Source organism: Sapajus apella, unplaced genomic scaffold, assembly GCF_009761245.1.
Source record: "Sapajus apella isolate SASKATOON/1434 unplaced genomic scaffold, GSC_monkey_1.0 scaffold8, whole genome shotgun sequence".
Lineage (NCBI taxonomy): Eukaryota > Metazoa > Chordata > Mammalia > Primates > Cebidae > Sapajus > Sapajus apella.
Genome location: NW_022436948.1, coordinates 13015090 through 13042338, shown reverse-complemented (window position 1 = coordinate 13042338; position 27249 = coordinate 13015090). Strand labels below are relative to the sequence as shown.

Genomic DNA, 27249 nt, shown 5'->3' with positions numbered 1-27249 from the left:
TTCAACTTCATTGCACTGCAGGTTTAGACATTTGTATCACAATTGCCGTAGATTCTTTTTTTTTTTTTTTTTTTTTGTGACAGAGTTTTCCTCTTGTTGCCCAGGCTGGAGAGCAATGGCACGATCTCTGCTCACTGCAACCTCCACCTCCTGGGTTCAGGAGATTCTCCTGTCTCAGCCTCTCGAGTAGCTGGGATTACAGGAATGTGTCACCATGCCAGGCTAATTTTGTATTTTTAGTAGGGATTAGGTTTCTCCATGTTGATCAGGCTGGTCTCAAACTCCCAACCTCAGGTGATCCACCCATTTCAGCCTCCCAAAGTGCTGGGATTACAGACGTGAGCCACTGTGCCCAGCCTGCCATGGATCCTTTATAGTTCACTTTAATGTCAAGTTGGGTCTCTATGAGTGAAAATTTTCTTGGTACAATAATGAGTCCATTTAATTTTTTTAAACAGTATGTTGCTTTGGTTCCTTTTATGAGCACACATAAAAACATTTTGTGTTAACCATGTCATATAAAATGTCTTCACTTTGCAATCTTAAACAAATGAACTGGGATTTAAAAGTTTTTTTGTTGTTGTTGTTAATTATCTGTTAATAATTTGAGCACTTTTATCAATAGAAATAATGTTGTAAGTGGTTAGTAGATTCCCAGGCTAGCCCCTAATGTGGTTAATGGTATTCATCTAAGTTCTGATTTTTGGAGCAAGAGGAAAAGGAGAAGGAGGAGAAAGAAGATGAAAATGAGAAAAGAAAATAGGGGAAGTGGTATAGCAGGGGCAAAGACAGATGACACAAAGAAAGATAAGGAAAGGAATGTGAAAGGCTGGAAACAAAGAACTTTCCTCTCTGTTAGGCCATGCTCTAAGCAAAATTTTGAGATAGATGCAAATGTGTTTTGTGTCCTCCAATTTTCACTTCTGCATCCGTCTTCCTGGAACCCTGGTCCCCTCATTGGGTCCTGAGGTCCCACCCTATCCATGCCTGTGTTACCTCCACCCCAACAAATGCAGTCTCCAAACTCTTATTTCTCAGTGCATCTGTTCTTAGCAGGGTATTTGGAAAAGATCAGTTTCAGAGAACCTAATCATTTTATAAAACTCGTAGTCCCCAAACCTCTGAAACTGATTATTCTCTACTTAGGGGAATTCCAAGCAATGTCACAAAATGAAACAGAAAAAAATTTAAGGCAGTATTTTGAAAGAAGATATGTTTCTTGGGGGTCCCCTCCTAGGTGGAGCTCCACTAAGCAGTCTCTAGGGTGTATTGCTTTCTCCATTTCCAATGGGACATTTCCCTGCAGGTTCCTAATTGTGGAGATGTAGCCTAGCTGGCTCCCAAGACCTGTCCCTGGACAGAATCACGTTGGTTTTTTGGTTTCTTTTTCTTTTGTTTTGCATGGAGCCAGTGGAGAGAGGCGCAGCTGTGGCTAGGGATACCTATTTCATGGCCTTATTTCCAGATTCCTTCTGCAGATTATCCATTGTTTGCCAAAGTTAGAGGCAGCTGGACAGTTACTATGTTAGTAAATAAATGTGACAACATAGCTTTTGTTGCTTGGCATTGGGAAGGTTTTAAAGTAAGAAAAATCAGGAAAGTTGTTGGCAATGCTGGTAACATTTTCAATACTATACGATTTGAGGGACGAGTCCCTGTTGAAAAGAGCCATATCTAAGAATGAAATATACATACATGGCTGCCAGCCTTTGTGTAACCACGTGGGCTTCTCTGTGGAGTCACCATCCCCACTGTTATGGATGAATAAGCTCTGCTCTGGGAAGGGATGCTTGGCCTCCATGTTGATGCGCAGCCTCTTCAGACCACAAATAGCCAGGTATTCAGTGGGGAGAGTGTTGGTACTGCACAAGGAAAGCTTCAGGTCTTGGACCAGTGTGAAATTCAACAGGCGGCCCAGCGCAGATGTGTCCGTGAACCAGATGGTCAGATGGCCGTGATAGCTGGTTCGCTCCACAGCAAGGGGCAGGACAGTTTTACAGCTGCACATCAGGTTGGCCAAACTGTAGTCACAATCCCGGATGTCTGCAGAGCAGCTACAGTTCCGAATGGTGTTTTCCTTTGTGAAGATGAGCGTGCTGTTCTTCTGACCTTTGGTGAAGCGGTTAAGTGCAAAGACACCCAGAGCGCTGATCAGAAGGAGACAGGGCCTGGGAGGTGGTGCCATTCTCGCCCAGTGTGGGCCAGTGTGTTCATACCCCACCTCTGTGAGCCAATTTGTTGGAACTTACCTGAAAGAAAACAGGCAGCTTTATTACAACTTTTCATTTGAAATACACTGCTTATGGAAAAGGAACCCCAGAAGAAACAAGTGGTAAACATTTCTTTCTTGCAGTTCTAGTAACTGTTGCTTGCAGCTCCAGCACTGGGAAAGCTGTTTTCTCAGCACCTCATCCAGAGACAGCAGCCAAACCTCTGAGCTCTGCTCATCCGAGGTGTAAAACTCCCCATGATGTCGGCTGACAGTGAGACCAACGTGCCAACAACGCAGCTAGAGCAATGCCAAAGCAGATGCCAGATGGGAGACCTACCGCATCCTATCAACAAGCAGGGATTTGGAGTGGAGAGAGCACATTCTCCAAACATCCAATTACCAGTATCTAGCACCCGAAAACCCCTAAACATACCCATGGTCTCCTCCCCCTCAATATCTGACTTCCTGGAATGCAAGAGACAAACACTTCTTTGCTGGATTTAGCTATCCGAGTGCTACCTATTACACAGCATAGCATGAATACCAATGAAGCAGTTAATGGTTAACTCTCATTTCTAAGTGGATAAACATGCCTTCTGTCCCCACCACATTAATGTTTATGGGTCCATTCATCCTTTTCAGCCCCTCCTACAAATGTAGCTAGGTAACTGTAATAGTAGACAACACAAATACTAATCAACCACCATTTAATCACAGTTATTTTGATTTCACTACTCTGCCAGAAGAAATGTATGAATACGTGGCTGAAATGCGGTACGCTCTGCCGTAATGCTCATCTCATCTCGTTCCAATCACACCATTATTGCAGGGCTCCAAAGCAAAACCATGTATAAGAACTTCTAAAAAATCTAAATAAGGTAGGGATGCATGTGTAATTTAAAGAGCAACAATGTCCAGTTTGCCGGGAAATGCCCTACGGTGTCTGGCATATGATAGGTGCATGGTCCTCCTTCGTGGTGTGACTGGAATGAGGTGAGTTGAACATTAGGGCGGAGTGCACCACATTTCAGTTTGGCAAAAGTAATCATATTCCCCCAGTGACTGAAGAGAGAAACCAAACAATACAATTCAGTCCATCTCCGTCTACTGAGCTCCGTGGGTGTGGTGGGATGCTTGGCATGAGACCTCTGAGTGGGAGGGCCCAGAGCTTCCGGCGGGGCCACTACAGTAAGGGCCAGGGAGCAACAGAGGGAAGGCCGTTCTGAGGAGCTCGACATGTCCAAAGAGTATGGTGACAGCAGAAAAGAGGCTAGGCAGACAAGCAGCAATTAGGGTATAAGACAAGGTCACAAGGCGATTAGAAATCCAAAGGAATCAAAGTTGACAATGCCAGGGATCAGGTACACAGGCAGGAGGCACAAGCCACAACCCCATGGCTGAAGTGCCAGGAGGACAGAAGTCAGCTCTGCCACGTAAACTTGAAGAGGTTGAGACATTGACTCACAGCAATTGTGACTATATTCATGCATTCATCCCTTCATCTCTCCCTCCCTCCCTCCTTCCCTCCTTCCTTCTTTCCCTAGCTCCCTTCCTTCTTTTCCTCCTGCCTTCCTTCCATCCTTCCTTCCTTCCCTCCTTCCCTACTTTCCTCCTTCCTTCCTTCCCTCTTTCCTTCCTTCAACTAATGCTTATTGAAAGGTGGCAGGCCTTCTGCTAGCCATGGGGGTACAACTCAGAACAAGACAACCCAGAGCCCACCCCTCATAGAACTTATGTCCTAATGAAATTGACTCTGCTTCCAATGGGCTGGGGCATCAGAGCCCAAGGCCAGGCCAGTCCTGCATGTGGCAGCAGAGAGGCTGCAGCAGCAGGGAGGAGGGCAGGAGAAGGGGCAAACGCAGGCATTGGGCAGGGCCCAGCTTGGGCCGTGTGCCAGGCCCTGGCTTAGGCCAAGCAGAAGAAACAAAGATACAAAAGACCTGGAGCTCTATCCTCCAGGGCTTATCCTCAAAGGAAAAAAAGACAAATAAGGCTGAACTGAGAAGAGCTGTGCTGAACATGGAGACAGTTATGAGAACACAGCAGAGAGAGTGATTCGATTCCACATAGGGGACTGGATAAGGTGGTTTATAGTGCTTTGTGTCTATTTTAAAGTTGGCACAGGATTTTCTTAAAGCCTTTATTAATAGGTATATTTTGTCATGGAAGAAAGAGCTTTGAGAAACATGGAGAACAAGAATTCTCTCTGAACAAGAGGCTTAACAGTCTTGAGCGGTGTTAGAACGTGGGCGTGTCTACCCCCCTTAGTGAGGAACAGTGAATAATTTGTTAATTACAAGATAATTTTAGACAATCAGCTGTCCCAGATTCCACTGGAGGCCTCTGGGACTTCATGTCCCAGTAACCTTGTCATCCCAGAACCAGGAATACCGTTAACACCGTTGGCCCACTCTGACCCCAGCCTTAAAAGGAAAGGGAGAGAAGAGGTCTATTCATCAGCCCCCTGGTGAAAAAGTGTCTGCCTCCCTCTTTCAGGTGCTGATGCTGTTCAGAGGCAGCCATGGAAGAGGAAAAGAGATCAGAAGAGAGAAGGATATTGGTTTGCTGGAATGTGTGGGACGAGAATTTCCCAAAAGGATTTTTGAGCAACTTTCTAACAGTCAAGGCCCTGGCTGGACCTCAGGATGGTCCCTGGCTCCTGGACATCAGGAGCCCAAAGGCCAGAACAAGGACACGTGCCCAGTGGGGGAAGGCTCACTAAGAGGGCAAAGAATGGGGCAAATACTCCAGCAACGCATTTATAGGGGCTGCCACAGAGATGCCAGTTGGGCATTTTCCTCCTTCAGTTTACCATGAATTTTTTTTTTTTTTTTTTTTGAGTTGGAGCCTCGATCTGTTGCCCAGCCTGGAGTGCAGTGGTGCAATCTCAGCTCACTGCAAGCTCTGTCACCCAGATTCAAGCGATTCTCTTGTCTCAACCTCCCAAGTAGCTGAGATTACTGGCACGCACCACCATGCCTGGCTAATTTTTGTATTTTTAGTAAAAATGGGGTTTCACCATGTTAGCCAGACTGGCCTCGAGCTCCTGACCTCAGGATGATCCACCCATCTCGGTCTCCCAAAGTACTGGGATTACAGGTGTGAGCCACCACAGCCAGCTGTACTGTGATGATTAGTTCAAGATATTCATTCACTGGGGTAAACACCTTGAGAGAGCAGTTTCTTGGCTGCATAGTCTCAATTTCCTGCACAGTGCCTAGCATGTAGCAAGGACTCAACACATTTCATTGAATGAATGAAAAAACGTAGTTTACCAAATGTCAGTGTACTCAAACTCTTTTAACTGCTAGCTATAGAAATCCAATTAAGACTGACTTGAGAAAAAAAAAATCTGCTTACTTATTTGAAAAATTAAGGAAGGATTCAGGCATGGCTTGATCCAGCTACTCAAAAAGAGGTTGTCAGAAATGTCTCTCTGTTTTTCAGTTTTTCTTTCTCATTTGTGGGCTTTATGCCCAGACAAGATCACTCCTTCTGGGGACAACATGGTCACTAGTAGATCCAGGTTTACTTTCTATCAGTTGAGCAACCTCTCAAGAAAAGAAAAAAAAAATCTCTTTAAATAGTACCAGGCTGCTGGATGTGGTATCTCATACCTGTAATACCAGCACTTTGGAAGGCCAAGGTAGGAGGATTGTGGGAAACCAGGAGTTTAAGACCAGCCTGGCCAACATTGTGAGACCTAATCTCTACAAACAGAATAAATTGGTTGGACATGATGACATGCACCTATAGTCCCAGCTACTTGGGAGTCTGAGGCGGAAGGATCACTTGAGTCTGATAATTCAAGGCTGTGGTGAGCTATGATTGTATCACTGCACTCCAGCCCAGATGACAGAACAAGACTCCATCTCTAATAAATAAATAATTATGGCAGGTGCAGTGGCTCAGGCCTGTAATCCCAGAACTTTGGGAGGCCAAGACAGGCAGCTCTCGAGCTCAGGAGTTCAAGACTGGCCTGGCCAACATGGTGAAACTCTGTCTCTACCAAAAATACAAAAATTAGCTGGGCATGGTGGTGTGCACCTGTAATCCCAGCTACAGGGAGGCTGAGGCAGGAAAATCACTTGAACCCGGGAGGCAGAGGTTACAGTGAGCTGAGTTTGTGCCACTGCACTCCAGCCTGAGTGACAGAACGAGACCTTGCCACCAAAAAATAAATATATAAACAGACAAATAAGCAAATAAATAAATATTAGAAGGCAAAAATACATTGGTCTCCTGAGTCACATGCTCAGCTCTGGAGCCAATGAATGGGATCGGCCACATTGCAAACAATGGACTGAGGGTAGAAGGATGGTTCTGCAAAGGGCAGTCAGGAGGCATTATTAGAAAAGGGCCAGGTAGACAATCAGAAAAGTGGGTGTCCACAAGACCCATGCGGTGAGCACGGGTGAGCACGGGTGAGCAGAGCAACTCTGCTCCTCTCAGTCTCAGCAAACGCCAAAGCACCACTTTGATAAAACGCACTCTAAGAGTGCAGGTATATGTCTGACTTTGTGGGATATACTCAGAATTTCAAATTGTCTCCTTTGCTGGAAGGCCCCTGGTTTTTACCTTCCAAGAATCTTCAAGAACTTTTTCAGGGAAATCCTTTGGAGAGTGCATTTGTGAGAGATAAACTTGCTTATCTCTCCATGTCCTGGCTTCACAGTGTGTTCCTTGGGGTGCCCGGGGCCTGGCTTTCTTCTTCTGCCTTTAACCCCAGAGTCGTAACTCAGATCTCTACTTGAGACTGCTTCTCGCCAGGGCATCTCATCAGTTTCTGACTCTTGAGCCTTTCACACTTTATTGTCTTGAGCCTTTCCCCTAATTGCATTTCCACTTTAAAAATGAACATCACAGCCAGGCCTATAATCTCAGCACTTTGGTAGGCTGAGGGAGGCAGATCTTTCGAGGTCAGGAGTTGAAGAATGGCCTGGCCAACATGGTAAAACCCTGTCTCTACTAAAAATACAAAAATTAGCAGGGTGTGGTGGTGCACACCTGTAATCCCAGCTACTCTAGGGAGGCTGAGACAAGAGAATCCCTGGAACTCAGGAGGCAGAGGTTGCAGTGAGACAAGCCTGCACCACTGCACTACAGCTTGGGCGACAGAGTAAGTGAGACTCTGTCTCAAAAATAAAATAAAAACCACTTTTGATTTCAAATTAAACTGACTTCCAAATTAAAATGGTAAATTGCTTTTGATTTTTAATTGCTGTAAGAATTTGGAGAGCATGGCCTGATTTTTCCACAATTAGAGTTATTCATCTTTTGTGTTAGGACTATAGAGTTTAGAACGTTATTATTTATGACATTTCAAATTTGTTTTGGGCAAATGCTCCAAATGCTGTCCTCCCACGGACACAATATCTCCTTACTAGTAATATCTTCTTATAAACAGAACTAGTCTAATTTGAAACATTCCTTTTGAAGCCAAGTATAAACATTATCAGAACGTTGGGTGTAACCCTAGATTGAGAAGGAATCTGTGTGGAATTTGTTTTGAAGTAACTGATGGCTGATCTCAATTCAGAACCCTCTGCCTTTATGTAGCTAGTTGCTAGTATTGTTCTTGAGATTTCTTCAGCTGCAATAGAAAAACAATATTCAAACTGATTATGAATAGTAGTTCTGGTTTTTAAACATGTTCAGTGATTTAAAGGCTCAAAGATTTAATAACCATACACAGTTTTTAGCATCTTGACTGAAAATTTGGATGCATAGACATCCCCTGAGTTTTTATCATGGTTGCATCAAGCTACTTATTGTGTCTTACAATCAAGGTGTATCAGAGACTTCTAGTGCCTATGAATGCCATGCTCTCCTCTCCTTCCTTGGCACACTGTTGGACTTTATTTCTGAGCTTCTGGCAGTGAAGTGGCACCATGTGGTTGAATTCTGGCCAATGCAATGTGGTGGAAGATTCCACGAAGGAACCAATGGCCCTAGAAGATGGCAGAAGTGTGGGCAAAAGGTTGAATCCCTGAATGATTGTATGGAACAGAGCACACCCCTCTGCCCACTTAATGGCATTAGTCTGTGATGTAAGGGAGGAACAGATCTCAATTACTCTAAACCACTGATATCTTGAAGTTTGTCAATACAGCCAGCCTACCTTGCTAGCTGGGTACAATACAGCAGGTGCTAATATTGCTTTGCAACTTATGATTTTTACATTCACTTTTCTCAAAAGAAAATGAGAAATCAACATTTAGAGGACATTTATTGGATGCTAGGCAAATGGCCTAAGTCATGGCGAAGCAAAAATGAAGATATCATCCATACCCTCAAGGGACTTGAAATTTGCCGGGAAAACTTGAAATGTACTCTGGGAACAAACAACTGGGCAACTAATTAGAAGACAATGTGATTGGTAGTTCTTAAAGATGCAGATGGAGGCTGGGCGCGGTGGCTCACACCTGTAACCCCAGCACTTTGGGAGGCCAAGGCGGGTGGATCACCTGAGGCTAGGAGTTCGAGACCAGACTAGCTAACATGGTGAAACCCCATCTCTACTAAAAATACAAAATCTTAGCTGGTTGTGCTGGTGTGCACCTATAATCCCAGCTACTCAGGAGGCTAAGACAGGAGAATCACTTGAACCTGGGAGGTGAGGTTGCAGTGAGCCGAGATCACACCACTGCACTCTAGCCTGGTGCCTGGCGATGGAACGAGACTCTGTCTCAAAAAAAAAAAAAATAAATAAAAATGCACATGGAGTGGTGGGAAGGAAGAAACGGAAAGACTCCCAAAGGTGTGCTCTTTGGGCCAGGTAGAGAAGGGGTTCAGGTTAGGAAAGGAGAGGCAGTGCACAGAGGTCAGAATGACTAAAGTCCTCCATATGTTAGATCAAGTATAAGATGTCTGGAGGTCCATGAGGGGGGATGTAGGCAGGAGGACAGGGTTAGACAGGACCTTGCTGGTCAAGCTAAGGGGTTTGGATATTCTGCTGGTGGTGACTTGGTCTCCAAACTCTTCTGACCATCACCCCATCTACAAATAATTAAAAAACCCTCCCCAATACCTGTCTCTGTTAATTTATAGAGGCCATTCATGTACTACCATACTTATATATCATCTATATTATCTACAATACACAAACAGTAGAATTTTTAAAAATTTGAGATGAAAAAGAAACAAAAATGAAAGTTTGAACATTTTCAGCTCTACCCCAGTAGCTTGGCTTGCAAACCTCCTGTGATGTCAACTCCCTCTTTGGAGGCTCCTGCAAGAGACAACAAATGAGGCAGTAAAGGTCTGCATCAGGAGACGTGTGCTTAGATCTTGTTTAAGGAAGGTAACCTAGGCTGCCAGGGAGAGACTGAATTGAAGGAGAAGATACTAGAGTCAGGACAATGAGTTCTAAGGAGGGGAACACTTTTCTTTCGTATTTTCTCCAGTGATTTCCACCCCTCCATTTGTTGACTCCTTCTAACTCCAGGCTCTTTGGGTAAATCTGCTTCAACATCTGGAATCCTTGAGAAGGCTGGGATGAGGATGAGGCGCTCTTCCTCCTATAAGCATGCAGTCAGGACACCTGCTAGGAACTCTGGGAGGGAACCAGTAATACAGGGAGGAGGAGAGCCCAGGGGACAGCACAGGAAAGCATTTGTCTCACTCTGTCACCCAGGCTGGAGTGCAGTGGTGCAATCTTGGCTCAGTGCAACCTCCCCCTCCTGGGTTCAAGCAGTTCTCCTGCCTCAGCCTTCCATCATTGTCTCATTCTTAGCATCCCATCACTGTCTGGCTGGGAACACTACTCCTTGAGACACCCGCGGTGAGCCCTCACAGCCACGAGAAAAATACAGCTCATTTTCTCAGAGTTAGGAGCCTCTGGGTGGCTTCATCAGCCTGGCAGCAAGCCTAGCTGCTACTGTGGGCTAGTTATGGCAGGCTATGAGTAGGTAGAGCGGCTCTCCAATCCCCAGCTCCCCTTGAGGTGCCTTCCTCTAAATTCCTTGGTCATCCATTCTTTCCAGGAGCCAGTGCTGAAAACCTGCTCACAGACTGGGATCTGATACCAGTTGGTTAAACCTTAATTGGAATTTCAGCCAACACATTCTTGCCCAAGGGTATTTGCACAGTAAGCCTCATGACTACCTTGTTCCTTATTAGAGAGATAGCAAGGATTAAATAGAAAGTATGGGAGGAGTGTGGGGCAGAGACTCCACGCTAGGGCTGCAGAAACGAGTGATCACCTGTTCTCAGGTTCAGCGCCCGCTTATCCAGGGCTGTGCAAACCCTCTTCCAGTTTAGGTCAAGGAGGGGTGTTGGCTATTCTGTTATGTGGATGAGATGCCCACACAGGCACTGTGTGAAGGCTTTAGGTGTAGACCTTGAAATGCTCTTGGAAAAAGGGATTTTTAGCATTTTTCTTTTCTTTGGCTTTGTCTCACAAATGCACAGCAGGAGGTAGGTTAGAGATAAACACTATGCAAGATGATATTTGATATCTTTGTTGTTTAATATTTTGAAGCTTATGAAGTTGAAAGCTAATTTGGGTCCCTCCCCAAGGTTTTCTTACTGTGATACGTGTTGCCTTTTATTTCTTTTTCACATTCCACAACAGCACATCTTCATCCTTGGTACAAGCCACTGAATTTTCACAGGCCCTTACAAGGATCTAATGCTGAGGTCACCATTCTGTGCAGCCTCTGTGGATGAAGATCACTTCTCTTTCATTGCGGTTTACACAGTTCATTGTGAGGGGCAGGAAATGAGTTTCTGGTAATTCTGATGTGTTCAGAATCTTGTTTTGTTTATTTGGTAGGATCTAAACTATATGCTATCAGCTGATATATTTGCTCATCTAGAAAAAGAGGAAGTAAAACTCATGTCTCCATAAGTTGGAATTATTCTGGCAAAATTAGCTTCAAGTATACAATTTGGGTTTTAAGAGGACAGACTTCAAAATATTTTTGTGGCTGGGTGCGGTGGCTCATGCCTGTAATCCCAGCACTTTGGGAGGCTGAGGTGGATCACCTGAGGTCAGGAGTTTGACCAACATGGAGAAACCCCATCTCTACTAAAAATACAAAAAAATTAGCCAGGGGTGGTGGTGCATGCCTGTAATCCCAGCTACGCGGGAGGCTGAGGCAGGAGAATTGCTTGAACCTGGGAGGTGGAGGTTGCGGTGAGCCGAGATTGCATCATTACACTCCAGCCTGGGCAACAAGAGCAAAACTGTCTCAAAAAAAAAAATTTGTGACTGTTCTCGCTGAACTCACTAGTGTATAGTCGGATCAGTCAGAGAGCCTGTCTGAGCCTTATTTCTCTTGACATGGCACAGAATGATAATCCAACCACACAGGTTACAAGAGCAAAGTAGATGCATGTGATTTTATATATATATATATGTGTGTGTGTGTGTGTGTGTGTGTGTGTTTATAAATAGTAGTATATTATTTATTTTGTCTAGAGACAAGGTCTCACTATGTTGTCCAGGCTGGTCTTAAACTCCTGGGCTCAAGTGATTCTCCTGTCTTGGCCTCCCAAAGTGCTAGGATTACAGGTGTGAGCCACCGCAGCCAGCCTGAATAGTTCTATATTATTATGTATATTGTAGTACTTATAAGTACTCATAGATATACTATAATATACATAGTACTATTCATCAACAATGATATTTTGTAATATCGGAGTCATAGTGATAACAAATATATTAGCATGTTCTGTGAGGGCATCCCAAAAGTCACCCCAAAGCAATCTGAAGTAACTGGTACATTTAATGCATTACTTGTATCAAGCATTTGATTAGAGAGAAAACAGGTGCAGCATAAAACAAAAAGGCCTCTTTGTGTGATTTTTCCGGTAACAAATCAAATCAGATTTATAATTATATAAATTATAACTAGCCCTCACTAGAAGCTAGGCTTGCTGCCAGGCTGATGAAGCCATCCAGAGGCTCCTAACTCAGACGCCATAGCTCATAGCTCAGAAAATGACCTATGTTTTTCTCATGGCATCAGGGCTCACAGTGGATGTCACAGGAGTGGCGTTCCCAGGCAAGCTGTCCTCCTGTAAATTCTGAGGATTGTGAGGTCCTGAAATTACTAGTGAGCTGATCTGGAAAATAGAAATTAATTGTCTGATTCCATTTCTACTAATTTAAATGTGTGTAAAATATTTAAAGGAATGGCAGGAATATGGGATGTGATCAAAACACTTTATTTCTGATCTCCTCCTGTGCCTAATGGATATTATGATAGGTCAAATAATGGTCCCTAAAGGTGCCTGTGTCCTAATCCCTGGGCCCTGTGAATATGTTACCTTGTATGGCCACAAGGCCTCTGCAGGCATGATTAAATTAAGATATTGGAGATGAGGAGATGACCCTGGATTATCTGGGTGGACCCAATGTAATCAACAGGGTTCTTATAAGACAGACACAGTAGGAGATAGAAAAGAAGGCAATGTGACAACTGAAGCAGAGATTGGAGTGATGTGGCTACAAGCCAAGGAATGCCAGCAGCCTCTGGAAGAGGCAAGGAATGGATTTTCCCTTGGAGTTTCCAGAAGGAACCAGCCCTACTGACAACCTCACATTGGCCAGGCACAGTAGCCAAGTCAGACTGATTTTGAACTTCTGACCTCCAGAAGTGTAAAAGAATATTGATGTGTTGTTTTAAGCCACTAAATTTGTAGACTTTTTTTTTTTTTTTTTTTTTTTCTGAGACGGAGTCTTGCTCTGTCACCAGGCTGGAGTGCAATGGCGCGATCTCAGCTCACTGCAAACTTCACCTCCCAGGTTCACACGATTCTCCTGCCTCAGCCTCCCGAGGGTCCTGTAGCTGAGACTGCATGTGCTTGTCACCACGCATGGCTAATTTTTGTATTTTCGGTAGAGATGGGGTTTCACCATGTCGGCCAGCATGGTCTTGATCTCATGATTCACTTGCCACTGACTTTTTGTTTTTTTGAGATGGAGTCTCGCTCTGTCACCCAGGCTGGAGGATGGAGTGTAGTGTCATGATCTTGGCTCACTGCCACCTCCACATCCTGGGTTCAAGCGATTCTCCTGCCTCAGCCTCCTGTATAGCTGGGATTACAGGTGTGCACCACTACACCCAGCTAAATTTTGTATTTTTAGTAGAGATGGGGTTTTACCATGTTGGCTAGGCTGCTCTTGAACTCCTGACCTCAAATGATCTGCCTGCCTTGGCCTCCCAAAGTGCTGGGATTGCAGGAGTGAGCCACTATGCCTGGCCAATGTGTAGAAATTTTTGATAGCAGCAATAGGAAATGATTACAGAGACGAGGAGGAAACTTAAACCACCACATCCCACCCCTCTGAACCAAACCAGCCCTTCTGTATTCACAGCCCTGCAGTGTTTGCTAATTGCATGATGTGGTTTATTCCTCTCATTAGCCTGGGTCATAAGCTCTCTCAGCATAAATCTCAATGCTCCTGTAGAATAGTCACACTATGTTGGACCCATCCAAGCCCAAACGGATACATCGGGATACGTCTTATGAGTTGAGGGGGTGACTGTCCTCAGGTGGTTAATTGCATAAGTGGAATTGTTGAAGACGAAAGAAGAGCGAAGATGATATGGGAGGTTCCAGGGCAGGGATGAGCAGAGACATGGGACAGTGGCATTTGTGTCTTTCCAGCCCAAACCTATGCCCAAGGCTGAGTCCTGTCGGGCAGCAAGCAGAAGCTGCAAGAAGTGCTTTTAAGAATTCTGAGATGTTGGCTGGGCACAGTGGCTCACTCCTGTAATCCCAGCTCTTTGGGAGGCTGAGGTGGGTGGATCATGAGGTCAGGAGTTCGAGACCAGCCAGGCCAACATAGTGAAACCCTGTGCCTACTAAGAATACAAAAAATTAGCTGAGCATGGTGGCGGGTGCCTGTAATCCCAGCTACTTGGAAGGCAGAGGCAGGAGAATTGCTTGAATCTGTGAGGCAAAGGTTGCAGTGAACTGAGATTGCACCATTGCACTCCAGCCCAGGTAACAGTATGAGACTCTGTCTCAAAAAAACAAAAAAAAATTCTGATATATGAGGCACAAATGGCCCCCTGCCCAGGCAAGAAAGGGTGACACTGAGTGGTGGACAGAGGCATTTTCCCCACTTCTGTATTAAGTACAGCTCAGCTCTAGCATAGTGAGGAATGACAGACCAGTGGCACCATTTGACCCTTTCTCAAGAACAGACTGGGGCCACCCCTGGACATTGCTCCCTGGTCATCAAGCAACAGGGAGCCCCATGGCCAAGGCAAGGATCAGCATCCAGTGGGGTCAGCAGCCATTGTTTTGCCTGTGCAATGGTCCTTTCCTCTGCTCCTGTCCCCACAGTCAGCATCCAGTGGGGGCTGGGGACAGGAGCAGACGAAAGGACCATTGCACAGGCAAGACACTCCTGGGGACTCTAAGAAACAGCTGGAGGAGACTCTATTTTGTAGACGTAGTGGTGCGAGGAGGCAAGGACCTGCATCAGGTAGGTGGGAGTGCAAGCCAGCAGAATACAAACTATTCGTGTTCACTTAACCTCATCTGTGCCTGCTGGCTGGTGAAGCCAGAAGCTCTTCAGGTATCACCTGGATTACTGGTTGAGATTAAATTGATTGAATCATAGAAATAGACTAAAGTGGTCAGGAGCTTAGAAGTAAGAACCGACTGAAAAGCGGATATTTTATTTGGAAAGCCCTGAGCTCACCTGGGTGTTAATTTCACCCACTAATTTGCTGTCTGGGTAAGGGGCTTCCTCACTGTTGGTTTACTGTGGGGGTGTATTAGTCGGTTTTCATGCTGCTGATAAAGACATACCCAAGCCTGGGCAATTTACAAAAGAAAGAGGTTTAATGAACTCACAGTCCCGTATGGCTGGGGAGGCCTCACAATCATGGCGGAAGGTGAAAGGCACGTCTCACATGGTGGCAAACAAGAGAAGAGTGAGAGCCAAGCAAAAGGGGTTTCCCCTTTTCAAACCATCAGCTCTCGTGAGACTTATTCACTACCTCAGGAACAGTATGGGGGAAACCGCCCCCATGATTCAATAATCTCCCACTGGGTCCCTCCCACAACACGAGGGAATGAGGAGAGCTACAATTCAAGATGAGATTTGGGTGGGGATACAGCCAAACCTTATCACGGGGGTCAGATTTCTGATGCCTTTTGCTGATGGCAGTTTCCCTCGTCCTTAGCACAGGGCCTGGCACACAGCAGCACTCCACGACTATTTATATTATCCAAATGAGTCCCTATATCGGCTAAGCCAATGAGGCCTGTAATTGATTGTTGACTCCCTCTTTTGCCTTTTACCTCCTAGGACTGTCAAGTGTTATCAAATCAGCAAGCAAAATTCATCCATTTCTTCAGCGACTTTCATGGTATGGCCTAGCCATGTTAGAGACGCCAGAATGAGTTTCTGTGTATGGGTGACAGGGTGGGAATCTGAGCTTTCTTTCCTTTGACCTAGCTGTGCATCATCTTTGAAAGCCATTGAATGACATCTGGCCAAAATCCCAGGAGGCACCTCTCGCCTCCTGTGACTTTACCAAAGGCCTGGTCTAGGTTCCTGGTTGCCTTACAACTTTCCTGCGAATCTAATGAGGACGAAGGGCGAAATACGCTTGCCTAGAGTGGAAGCTGTGAGCCCCAAGTCAGGCCTCTAATCACTGCCCTTCCATCTCATGCCACACATCCTCCAAGGAGCTAAGGAAAACATGAATAGAGTTAGTATATTTTGGTCTCACAGATATTTGTGAGCATCACAAAGCCCTTCCTCTAATTGCTCTTGGTTGAGAGATTACAACAGCTCCCCCACAACCTAACTTTGCAGAGTCCAAGCTTGCAAAGCTAACTCAGGAAGAACTTTGCTCAAATTACTGGGCCAGTATTATGTGCATGTGAAGTTGCCAAGGAAAATGAGTCAGACACTAATCCCTTTGCTAGGAGATGAGAAACCCAAAAAAAAAAAAAAAAAAAGCTGGCAGACCTTTACTATTTTAATTACCTGCTTCCAGAACAAGAACAATGAAAGGGAACTGAGATCTTCCACTTAGAGTTGTTCCTTCCTACATTCCAGCAAAGGGCCTTGAACTATTTCCTTAAGATATAAGCCCTAGGCTTTTTTCCTTTCAACTGTGTTCAAGCTATAGTTCTGACCATTCAAGTTTGGAAAAAAAATAAGAATTAAATTTTTCTTTGCTGGTTTTAGTTACAAATATTGGAACCAATGAACATTTAAACCTTGCTTCTTTCTTGGAAGATTTTTCAGAGTTTTAAAATGCCTCCCAGGAATGATGACTAAAGGTAATGTGGGAGCCTGGGACAAAAAGAGCGGACAATAGGTAAAAGCTAAGGACATCTGAATAATGTTTGGACTTTATTTTATAATAATAATGTGTCATTACTGGTTTATTAATTGTGACAAATGTACCACACTAATGTAAGATGTTAACTCTATATGAGAACTCTCTATACTATCTTCACAATTTTTCTGTAAACCTAAAACTATTGCAAAATAAGAATTTTATTTAAAAAGAGTGAGTCCTGATCTCACTGATGACTCTTTAAAGATTAGTTTTGTGACAGCAGTAGAGCTCCAGTAGATAATCTGGCATCACGATTTGGGCTAAACTGAGTGCCCATGAAATAGTGTCTAGGCACAACTCCAAATGAATTCTTGAGACCTCCTGGCCACAGAGAAGATTCTTTTTTTTTTTTTTTTTTAATGACCCAGAGACCAGGCATTTCAGAGATGCAAATTTGAAGTAATCCTTTTATGGGAAATGGATCAAAACTGGGAAAGGAGAGGCACCAAGGCATGTTGCTGGGATAAGCCTTGAGGAGAAAGAGAGAGAGAGAGAGAGAGAGAGAGAGAGAGAGAGTATGTGTGATATCTCACTGAGTTTTTTATTTCTCTCTTTCTCCTTCCTTCCTTCCTTCCTTCCTTCCTCCCTCCTTCCCTCCCTCCCTCCCTCCCTTCCTTCCTTTCTTTCTTTCTTTTTTTCTTTCTTTCTTTCCTTTCTTTCTCTTCTCTTTCTCCCCTCCCTCCCTTCCTCCTTCCTTCCTCTTTCTTTCTTTCTTTTTCTTTCTTTCCCTTCCTTTTTCTTTCTTCTCCCTTTCTCTCCTTTTTTGAGACAAGGTCTTGCTCTGTTACCCAGGCTAAAGTGCAGTAGTTCACTCATCTTGAACTACTGGGCTCAAGCAATCCTCCCACCTCAGCCTCCTGAGTAGCTAGGACTATAGGTGCGTACCACTGGCTAATGTTTTAAATTTTTGTAGAGACGTGGTCTCACTGTAGTCCTAGGCTGATCTACAGCTTCTGGCCTCAAGAGATCTTCCTACCTCCCAAAGTGTGGGGATGACAGGTGTGAGCCACCACGCGTGGCCCCATTGTGTTTTCTTATTCTCCAGTCTGGGCTCCATTCCCCTCATCTGCTTATGTTTCCCTCTGTTGTGTGGGGATTATTTCTGTTTTGTATCCACTGAGAAACCATCTTTATCTCTTACACTGTCTTCCAATCTCTCCTCTTTCATGACATTTTATTAGGTTGGGGGAATACGTGACAATTCTTATTTGACTCAAACCTATTTTTCTTAGAGTGCTGTATCAGTCTATTACAAAATAAATTTTAAAAAGAGATTTTGTAAGCCAATCTGTTATCACACAGACCCTAATACCTAGTTGTGTTAGATTTTTAAGCCACTTCAAAAAACCAGACTTTTGCTGGGATCATTCTATTGCAACGATTCTCATCAAGTTCCCACTGAATCCCACCACCTCCCGCCACCCCGTACCAAATCCAGTGATTAGCTTCCTGTTCTCATTTTGTTTGACTTCCCACCAGCATCTGACTTAGCTGCCTCCTCCCTTCCTTTTGAGTGAATAGCTTTCTGTTCTTCCATGACATCATGTTCTCCTGGTTTTCTGGCTACTTCAAAGGCCACTCCCTCTCAGTCTTTTGGCCGGCATTGATCTTCTTACCTGTCATTATTGCATGTCCCCAGCTCAGTGCATGGCTGTCTTCTGTATGTGCATCCACTCTCTTGGTGCCTGCCTGTTGTCCTGTGAAGTTAAATACCACCTAGATGCTGATGGGGAGCTGAGATATGTCTCTAGCTCCTGCCCGCGTCATGCTCACATGCCTCACATTGTGTCTGATAGCTCTTTCTCAATGTCTAGCAGACATCTCCAACTTAACATGTCACATACACAGCTCCTGATTTCCAAGAAAGTTCAGACTCCTATGAGAAATATTATGGCATCAATAATTCACTGTTCTTCAGCCCTGTGCTCCCACAGCTAAGCTAGCTAAATATAGCAAATGGTCACCGATAAAGTGGCAGCATACTTGAAAATAAAAAATGTGAGACATGTATGTTGTATGTTGAAAATTGAATGAAATCAGGAACGATCCATATTTTTATTCACTAATAGTATGATTTAATGAGTGCTTCCTTTGTGCCAGGACTGCTAAGTGTTTCACATGTTTTCTGTTATTTAAAATCCTTTCTGTAATCCTTCAGGTAGATATTATGGCCCCATTCTTTTTGAGACACAGCCTTGCTCTGTCATCCAGGCTGGCACTACCTCAGCTCACTGCAACCTCCACATCCCATGTTCAAGCGATTCTCCTGCCTCAACCCCCCAAGTAGCTGGGATTATAGGTGGTACACCACCACGCTCAGCTAATTTTTGTATTTTTAGTAGAGACCAGGTTTTGCCATGTTGGCCACGCTGGTCTTGAACTCCTGACCTCAAGTGATCCACCCACCTCAGCCTCTCAAAGTGCTGGGGTTACAAGCATGAGCCACCACATATGGTCTCATTTTCATATCAGGAAATGAAGACACAGGGAGGTTAAATAACTTGTCCAGGGTCACAGAACCAGTTAATAATGGCTAAAATTTGAACCCAGACAGCTAACTATACTCTGAAGAGTCATGGTAGAAATTACAGCGCTATTTCCTACCCCAGGGTCTTGGGCCTATTCAAGTGAAAGTCCATGCATCGTATTCTATACTAGATGCTGTGGCCTTTAACCTAAATTTGTATAGAACCCTCACACTAAATGCTATGATTCGAATGTGTTCCCTAAAGTTCATGTGTTGGAACTGAATCCCCAGTGCAACAGTGTCGAGAGGTGGGAGCTTTAAGAGGTAACTTTAAGAGGGCGATGCCCTCATGATGGATTAATGCTGTTATTGAAGAGTGGGTTGGTCATCATGGGAGTAGGTTTCAAATAAAAGGATGAGTTTGACCTCCTTCTTCTCTGTCTGTCTGTCTGTCTGTCTCTCTTATGTGTGTGTACATGCTCTCTTGCCTTTCCACCTTCCACCATGGGGTGAAACAGCAAGAAGGTCCTTGCTGGATGCAGGCTCCTTGACCTTGGAATTCCCAGTCTCCAGAACCATAAGAAATAAATCTCTGTTCTTAAGTTCATAATCAGAATAGAGGACAATATGAGCAGAGTGCTGCTTCTGCTAACAGAGGTATGGAACGTGGGACAAAGAATTCTCAGAAGTCCTGACAAAGGAGTCCTAACTAAAATATATGGCAACTGTACCTTTCTACTTGACACAGGTCCTTGAGAGAGTGAATTAGGCAATGAATGCAAATCTTTTGAGTTTTACTTTGAGTGGCTTGGTAGACACCCAGTTAACTGCATCACTGGAGTTCACGCCTGCAGCTTTGCACAGCTGCCCCTTGGTCCCACGCCCACAGAACCGTGAGGTCTGCCTGTTCTTCCCACTGGGGCTTAGTGACCTGCTAGCTCCCACAGACACAGACACAAGCCACTGGGCACTGAATTTTAAAAGCTGGTAATGTAGGAGCTTTAGGCAGTGAAAACTGTTAGTGTGGAAAAGAAAGCTGAGAAATCCAAGTCAGCTCTTGAGAAGCGCCCATTTCCATAAATACTTTATTGAAAGTGTTATTTTCAGAAAATGCCAATTTCTGTCAGAAAAAAGTAATGAAAAGTCTTTTTTTTCTTCCAAACATAGTGCATTATTTAGGCTAAAAAAAAAAAAAGCAAAAAGCTTCTCAGGGATGGCTCTTTTCAGTAAAAAAATTTTCAAGCAAATGAGCTCTTTTTTTTGGGGTATTTTAGATGGGTTTTTAAAATAAATATCATGCACAATGTTTTTGAAATATTTCCTGTCCTCCATATACACCAACATACTTTTGCTAAAAACTTTCCAAAAATATGCTTATTAAACAAAGACATATATGCAGGACGCGTATGGTCTATGAATTTTGAATTAAATCACTCCCCTCCTCATCTTGCCTGTTGCTACATTATTTATCATGCTTTTTCACTTTTGAATAAAAGACCAATTTTTTAAAAATGAGAACTATCCAATCCAAATGTTCATGATCATCCAAACTTACTTTCTTCTATTTCTTTGTTTTCTAACCAGCAAGCTCTGTAAAGCCTGGTGTGTAAACAGGCAGTAAATATAATACTAGTAAAAGATAAAGCAGGGCGAAGAAACAATATCAGCCGATGCTTTGGGAGTTCCCACTTTTCTTTGTTTGTGATCACAATAAGGAAAAGAGCTATGTACCATGTCTCTTTTCCTTAATTGTTATTTACCACTGAAGACTAACAGAAAAGTCTAGTCAGATATTTAAAAATAGAGACAAGATTTCTAGGAGATATCTGTTGGATTAGCCTTAAGCGAGTTTGTCTTTTTGGGGTTTAAATGAGAAGACCATTTCATTCTTTGCTTAATGCACTGAAAATCTTTCTTTTTAAAGCAGAATCTCAGTAAAGAGGAATCCATATGCCTGGAAGCCTAAAAAGTGTTTCATAGTGGAAGCCACTCATACATGTATGTTACGGGTTCAGGAAATGCAAATGCAACAAGAAGGTGACCCTGCCAATGGCTCTTCCAAACGTCACAGTTCCTACCATGCAGCAGAAATTCTGAAGCTCTTAAAAACGGTCTGTCAGACTAGACATGCTTTTTAAAAAAGAAGAACAGAGAAAGTACTTACATCTCAGAGTTCCACCGTGAGGCCTCGCTTCTCCACTCCACAGACCTCTGCCTGGCCGCGGATCCTTCACCCTGGCTTGACAGCTGGGTTAATCTGCAAGCCAGGGTGGAATGCGTGGTCTTCCACGTGCTGTTCTTTTCCGTCTTCAGAGGGCCAGCGGCCTGGTCATTTCCATGGCAACCAGGAGGAAGCGGCTGGCCTACCAGTCTCATTAGCTGCACACAGGAGAGAAACTGACTTGGTGACTGCTGGCCACTCTTTTGGGGTTCTAAACTGGGAATTTTCTAGAAGAGACTGAGGACACTGTTTCTGTAGGCTGATCACAAAGGATTGACACACACGGAAGAAATTCTACCTTAGCAGGAGATTGTATGTAGAGCATGGGGACTCCTTGTTACTTTTACTTTCATTGTTTATTCCACCTTTTTTGGCCTGATGCATTGTTACTTACGGTAAATGCCTGCACTAGTGTAAAAAGTGTCCTCTTGTGGTTGTTCCAAAGAAAAAATGAACTCGTTTCAACTCCAAAGATAGACATTATTCTCTCTCTCTCTTTTTAAGTTCATTTAAAAAATGTTAGAAGCCACAAAACCAATAAATATGTAAAAAATATTTTATATACATTAACTGATGTCTTAGTCCATTTGGGCTGTTACAACAAAATGCCATTATTGGGTGACTTACAAACAACACATTTGTTTCTCACAGCTCTGGAGGTTGAGAAGTCCAAGATCAAGGCACTGGCAGATTTGCTTTCTGGTGAGGGCCTGCTTCCTGGTTCAAAGGTGGCACCTTCTAACTGAGCCTTCACATGGTGGAAGGGAGACATCTGTGGTTTCTTCGGCTTCTTACAAGGGCACTAATCCCATTCATAAGGGCTCCACCCTCATGACCTAATCACATTTTAACATCTCCACCTCCTATGCTATCACACTGAGGATTAGGTTTCTGTATTTGTATTTTAAGGGAAGGTAAATACCTGGGCCTTAACAACTGATGAGGTCTCATTAAATATGGGAGAAAAAGATAAAGCAGGGGTCCCCGACCTCCAGACCAGGGACTGGTACCAGTCCATGCTACAGCAGGAGGTGAGCAGTGGGTGAGCAAGAGAAGCTTCATCTGTATTTACAGCTGCTCCCTATCACCCTCATTACCGCCTGAGCTCCACCTCCTGCCAGATTAGCAGTGGCATTCAATTCTTATGGGAGCACATTGAGAACGGTATTCTATGGTGAACTACTGTGAACTGTGCATGCAAGAGATCTAAGTTGCATGCTCCTTATGAGAATCTAATGCCTGATGATCTGTCACTGTCTCCCATCACTCCCAGAGGGGACTGTCTAGTTGCAAGAAAACAAGCTCATTTTACATTAGGGTGAGTGGTATAAGTATTTCATTATCTCTTACAATGCAATATAATAAAAATAAAGCACACAATAAATGTAATGCATTTGAATCATCCCAAAACCGTCTCCTACTCCTGCCTGTCTGTGGAAAAATTATCTTCCATGTAACTGGTTTCTGGTGCCAAGAAGGTTGGGAACTGCTGAGATGAAGGAAAATCTTGCTAATTAAAAGCACTGGGAGACTGGAGCAAGTGATTTGTAATTACCCAGATATAAATTCTTCAATAGGTTAAAGAAGAGAGCACCTTAGTAGGGAAATTCATTCATTCATTTATTATTCATGTAGTGAATCCTTACCACATACATGCACTGTGCCAGGAGATATAAGGGCACAGAGATCAATGCCGTGTTTCTTGTCTTTAAGGAAGTTATACTATAGGAGGGGTTGAACTTATTATATAAGTTGCATGTGGGAAATGTTTGAAGGGAGGTGCAGACACAATGCAGGGAAGTCTCAGTGAAGGTCGGCCTTTTCCAGGGAGATTGGTGAAGTCCTTGTGGAGAGGTAGTTTTGGATCTGGGCCTTAAAGGATGGCTGTGATCTGGGTGGTCAGATGTGGGAAAGGACAATGATCTCTCATGGAGTGATTCTTTGATCAATTGCAGATGCAAGCTGATGGATAAATTCTTCCTCCTTTCTGAGCCAAAGCAGTTGGACACACATGGCCCACAGGATAAAGAAACCCAAGTAATTAAGAAAATTGCTGGAGCAAAGGTTTGGAGGTGGAGGAGTCCCAGGCTTGTGAGCCATTTGGAAAGCCAGTGAATCACAGCCAGGATAAAGGGAATTGAGAATAGAGAGAGGCTGCTATTGTTGGGTGATCAGTTTCAGCAAAGCACATGTAGAAATTCTATCATGTGAGAATAGCAAAGTGGATCTTGGTTCAGACCTTGAGTCTTACCTTCTTGCACATTATTTAAACTTTATGAGACTCAATTTCCTTATCTATTAGGTGGGGATAATAATACTGTGTTGAAAGGTGGAGCTGAGGAAAAAATGAGGTAATATATGTGGACTGGATGCCTGAAGATGAGGGAGGGAAAGGCTGGCCAACGATACACTGGGTGCCCCAACTTTCTGGAGCAACTGTGGCTGATCCAATGGTTTGACATACTCAACCTCTGTTTCAACATGTTTCTCTCTTGCCTGCCTCTAGTGCAGAGACTGGAAAGTTCTGTCATTCAACACACCAGAGTCTCTTGAAGCTGAGATTTCAGATGTGATTTAAGCTTTATTATTTACACTTGATTCAGAATGAAGGCACATGGAGAGATGACCCTGACACTTTGTTTGGGAATTGAGTTAGGTGAGGAGAGAGAGGAGAGTACTGGGAATCTCTTGCTGGACAGGGTCTCAGCAGACGTGGCATGGTCTGCTGTGGGGGTGGCCTTCTGACAAGTTGTTGACTGGCTGTGGCTGATGTGGCATGGCTCAGGAGCTGAGGACTGTGGCACTAACTTCCTGTTGGAGAATATAGCCTCTTAATTCAGCAACTTCCTGATTGTAGAAGAGGCAGTAGCTCCCGTGATGGCCCAATTCTATGGTGACTTTCAGAGTTCAGCTTAGAATCCATTTCTTCAGTCCTTCCAATGACTCAAGGAACTATCTGTATATCTTAAGAAAGTCCTGGTTGGTTAAACCAGCTAACGTAGACTCTGTTGCCTATAACCAAGAACCCTGAATTATATACTACTGCCTTAATTCTGGCCTATACAAGGTGACATAGTTTGGATCTGTGTCCCTGCCCAAATCTCATGTTGAAGTGTAATCCCCAATGTTGGAGGTGGGGCCTGGCGGGAGGTGATTGAATCACACAGGTGGATTTCTCATGATGATGCTGTCTTTGATGCTGTCTCTATGATAGTGAGTTCTCACAAGATCTGGTTGTTTAAAAGTGTGTGGCACTTCCCCACACCTACTCCTGCTTTTCCCGTGGGTCACGCCTGCTCCCCATTCACCTTCTCCATGATTGTAAGTTTCCTGAGGCCTCTTCAGAAGCCAATCAGATGCTGCTGTGCTTCCTGTATGGCTCACAGAATCATGAGACAATTAAACTTCTTTTCTTTAGAAATTACCCGGTCTCAGGTATTTCTTTATCACAAGGCGAGAATGGCCTAAAACACAAGGTAAGCAGGAGTTTACAGGTATTGTTTTCTACTCCTTTATTTTAACGACTAACTGAGATAAACAGCACAAGGTGTTTAGTGTGAACTGAGCACAAAGAAGGCAGTCAGTAATGGTAGCTATTATATTGATTACCCTTTGTCACTTTCTCTATTTATGACCCGATGCCTTCCAGGACCTCTTGCTTAGTGGGATTCCTGGCCGAAGGCAAATAGTGTGAAGAGCCAGGTACTTCCCTGGAAACTTAAAGGCCAAACACGCAGCTGTTGATGGAATGTGGCTGGGTCTCTGTGTATGGCGTGTTAAACATTTACCCCAGGTTTTATATCTCCCTGTCTTTTTAAAGCATTTACTTCCACTGGCTCTTTGTGTTAACTGGGTCACATAGATTAAGTTGATTTAGCAGCAATGAGTGTTGGGAAGGTTAATAAAACCACACCTCAGACTGCCGGTTTTGTTCAGCTGTGGAGCCAATGGGTAGTGGACACGTGTTTGTTTATGATGTGATTGAATTCTAGCTTTGTCCTTGACCAATTGTGTTTTCTTTCTTCCTTTTATTTTTGTCATAAAAACAATGCAGGTTTCTGATAGCACATTCAGATAATGTCCAGTGTATTAAGGTGAAAATCTACACCCTCCTTGAAACTGATCTTGCAGAAATAACGTCTGGTGAAGCCTGCCGTGAAGCAAATCTTGCTTTGTTTTCAAACTTTGCAAGTGCTTTCACTGTTCATTAACATGTGTTCTTTAAAATCTTTTACCTTGAGCTTGGCGTGTTAGCTCACGTCTGTAATTCCAGCACTTTGGGAGGCTGAGGTGGGAGGAGAAATTGAAGGTAGGAGTGTGAGACCAGCCTGGGTAACATAGCGAGACACTGTTTCTGCAAAAAATAAAAAATTAGCCAGGTGTTGAGGTGCCCACCTATAGTCCCAGCTACTCAGGAGGCTGAGGCGAGAGGATCTCTTGAGCCCAGGAGGTCGAGGCTGCAGTGAGCTGAGACTGCGCTGCGCACTCCAGCCTGGGTGACAGAGTAAGACCCTGTCTCTGAAAAAGGGAAAAAATCTTTTACTACAAGCCCTCAGATTCCACTATTTCTGACCCCCTCTCTTCATGCATTCTCATCTGGACTCTCTACCATCCCCTACCAAACTGCCTCCAAATCACTATCAGCATCTTCTACTACTGTTTCTTCCGTCCTGGGCAGCTTCAGGAGTCAACTCAGGGTCTCTCCGTCCTTCCCAACTTCCCTTCCCCTTCCTTCTTTGGCAACTTCAACATCTGTATTCTCAGCTGGCTGCAGGATATCAGCGCTCATGTCCTCATCTCATGGCCTTGCTGTGCCCCAGACCTTGCACAGGGCTCTCCATGTGTTCCTTCTCCCTGCTCCATCCTCACAGCGCCTCTGGCTTTACCTCTTCCATCCACCCTCAGCTCCCTGCCCTGCTGCATCCTCACCCCTACTGGGGTGGCCCCTACATATGACCTTTGCCCTCCTCTCCATGCCAGTCCACTCAGGGTCCTCCCATGGTCGGCTTTCTCAGCATCCCCTCTAGGGTGCAGGCACTCTTGGAGAAAATGCAGAGAGCTAAGAATTCCTAATGCTCAGCTTCCTGAGAGCCTGGATGTGAATCTGCAAGTCTTCCCTGCATTTCTGGCCAAGTGGCTGTGTTACTTCTCCATTCATATCAGATACTCACTCCTGTCACAGCATCCCCAGTTTCGTGAGAAAGCCTGGTATCTGAGAGGAGCCAGGAACCAGACCCATCTTGCTCACACTCATATACTTCTTAAACCACCAACATCTTGGATCAGACACCTCGTAAGCACCGCCTCAGCTCCTTTCAGCCACACCCGTTTGATTCCAGCCGCCACTGTAGTGGCATTTCTGCCATGAGTCGACCAGCTGCACGTAGAACCAACTTTAAAGCACCTCTCACCTCCCATCCGAAGCCTTCTCTGTCATCTCTGCAGCCTGGGACAGACACTGCAAACACTCCTTATTAGTCTCGTGAGTGTAACTTGAAATTTCGGGGAGTTAATGCCTCCATGGAGAGGTCCTTTGACCGACGGGGGATTCAAGCTGATGGATAAATGCCCCCTCCTTTCTCACCCCAGACAGGCAGTCCTGAGACGTGTGCTATGTGACTTCTCAGGTGGTTCATGGAATCAAGCAGTAACCTACCTTGTACTGCCTCTCGCTGCTTCCCTCTTCCTCACTCTTGCTTCTAGGGATGGCGGTTCCCAATAAAGCGCTTGCATATATGTATGTTCTACTCTCTGGGGAAATCAGGCTAAGCCACATTCTTTATTCTTTCCAGATTCTAGAATAAATGTTTCTACCTGTGAGCTAAAAACAGCCCTCCCCAACTCCTGCGTTTCTTCTCTAGTGATGGCCTTACCTCTTCCAACAAGCAGAATCTTGATCTTGATAGTTTTAAGAAACATGTCCTTAGAGCTTTGAAAATTCGGCTTTTTAGAGTACCCCTCATATGGAGTTACCTCCATAAAATAATGGGGGAAGAATACCTGAAGCATCAAAGTGATATCTTCA

The 27249-nt window shown here is 44.3% G+C and overlaps 1 protein-coding gene across 2 annotated transcripts; it reads right to left on the bottom strand.

Moving 5' to 3' along the window:
• Positions 1 to 308: 308 nt before the first annotated feature.
• CUNH21orf62 (chromosome unknown C21orf62 homolog) lies at positions 309 to 21492 on the bottom strand. 2 transcript variants are annotated; one of them, XM_032276994.1, is made up of 3 exons: positions 21168 to 21492; positions 7985 to 8163; positions 309 to 2249 (listed from the first exon to the last, which is right to left on the bottom strand). In XM_032276994.1, exon 3 carries the CDS (start codon positions 2183 to 2185, stop codon positions 1526 to 1528), a length of 660 nt encoding a protein of 219 aa, XP_032132885.1. In that variant the 5' UTR covers positions 2186 to 2249; positions 7985 to 8163; positions 21168 to 21492; the 3' UTR covers positions 309 to 1525. The 2 variants fall into 2 exon arrangements, with proteins under 2 accessions (XP_032132885.1, XP_032132886.1); XM_032276995.1 differs by lacking the exon at positions 7985 to 8163.
• Between the last annotated feature and the right edge of the window lie 5757 nt (positions 21493 to 27249).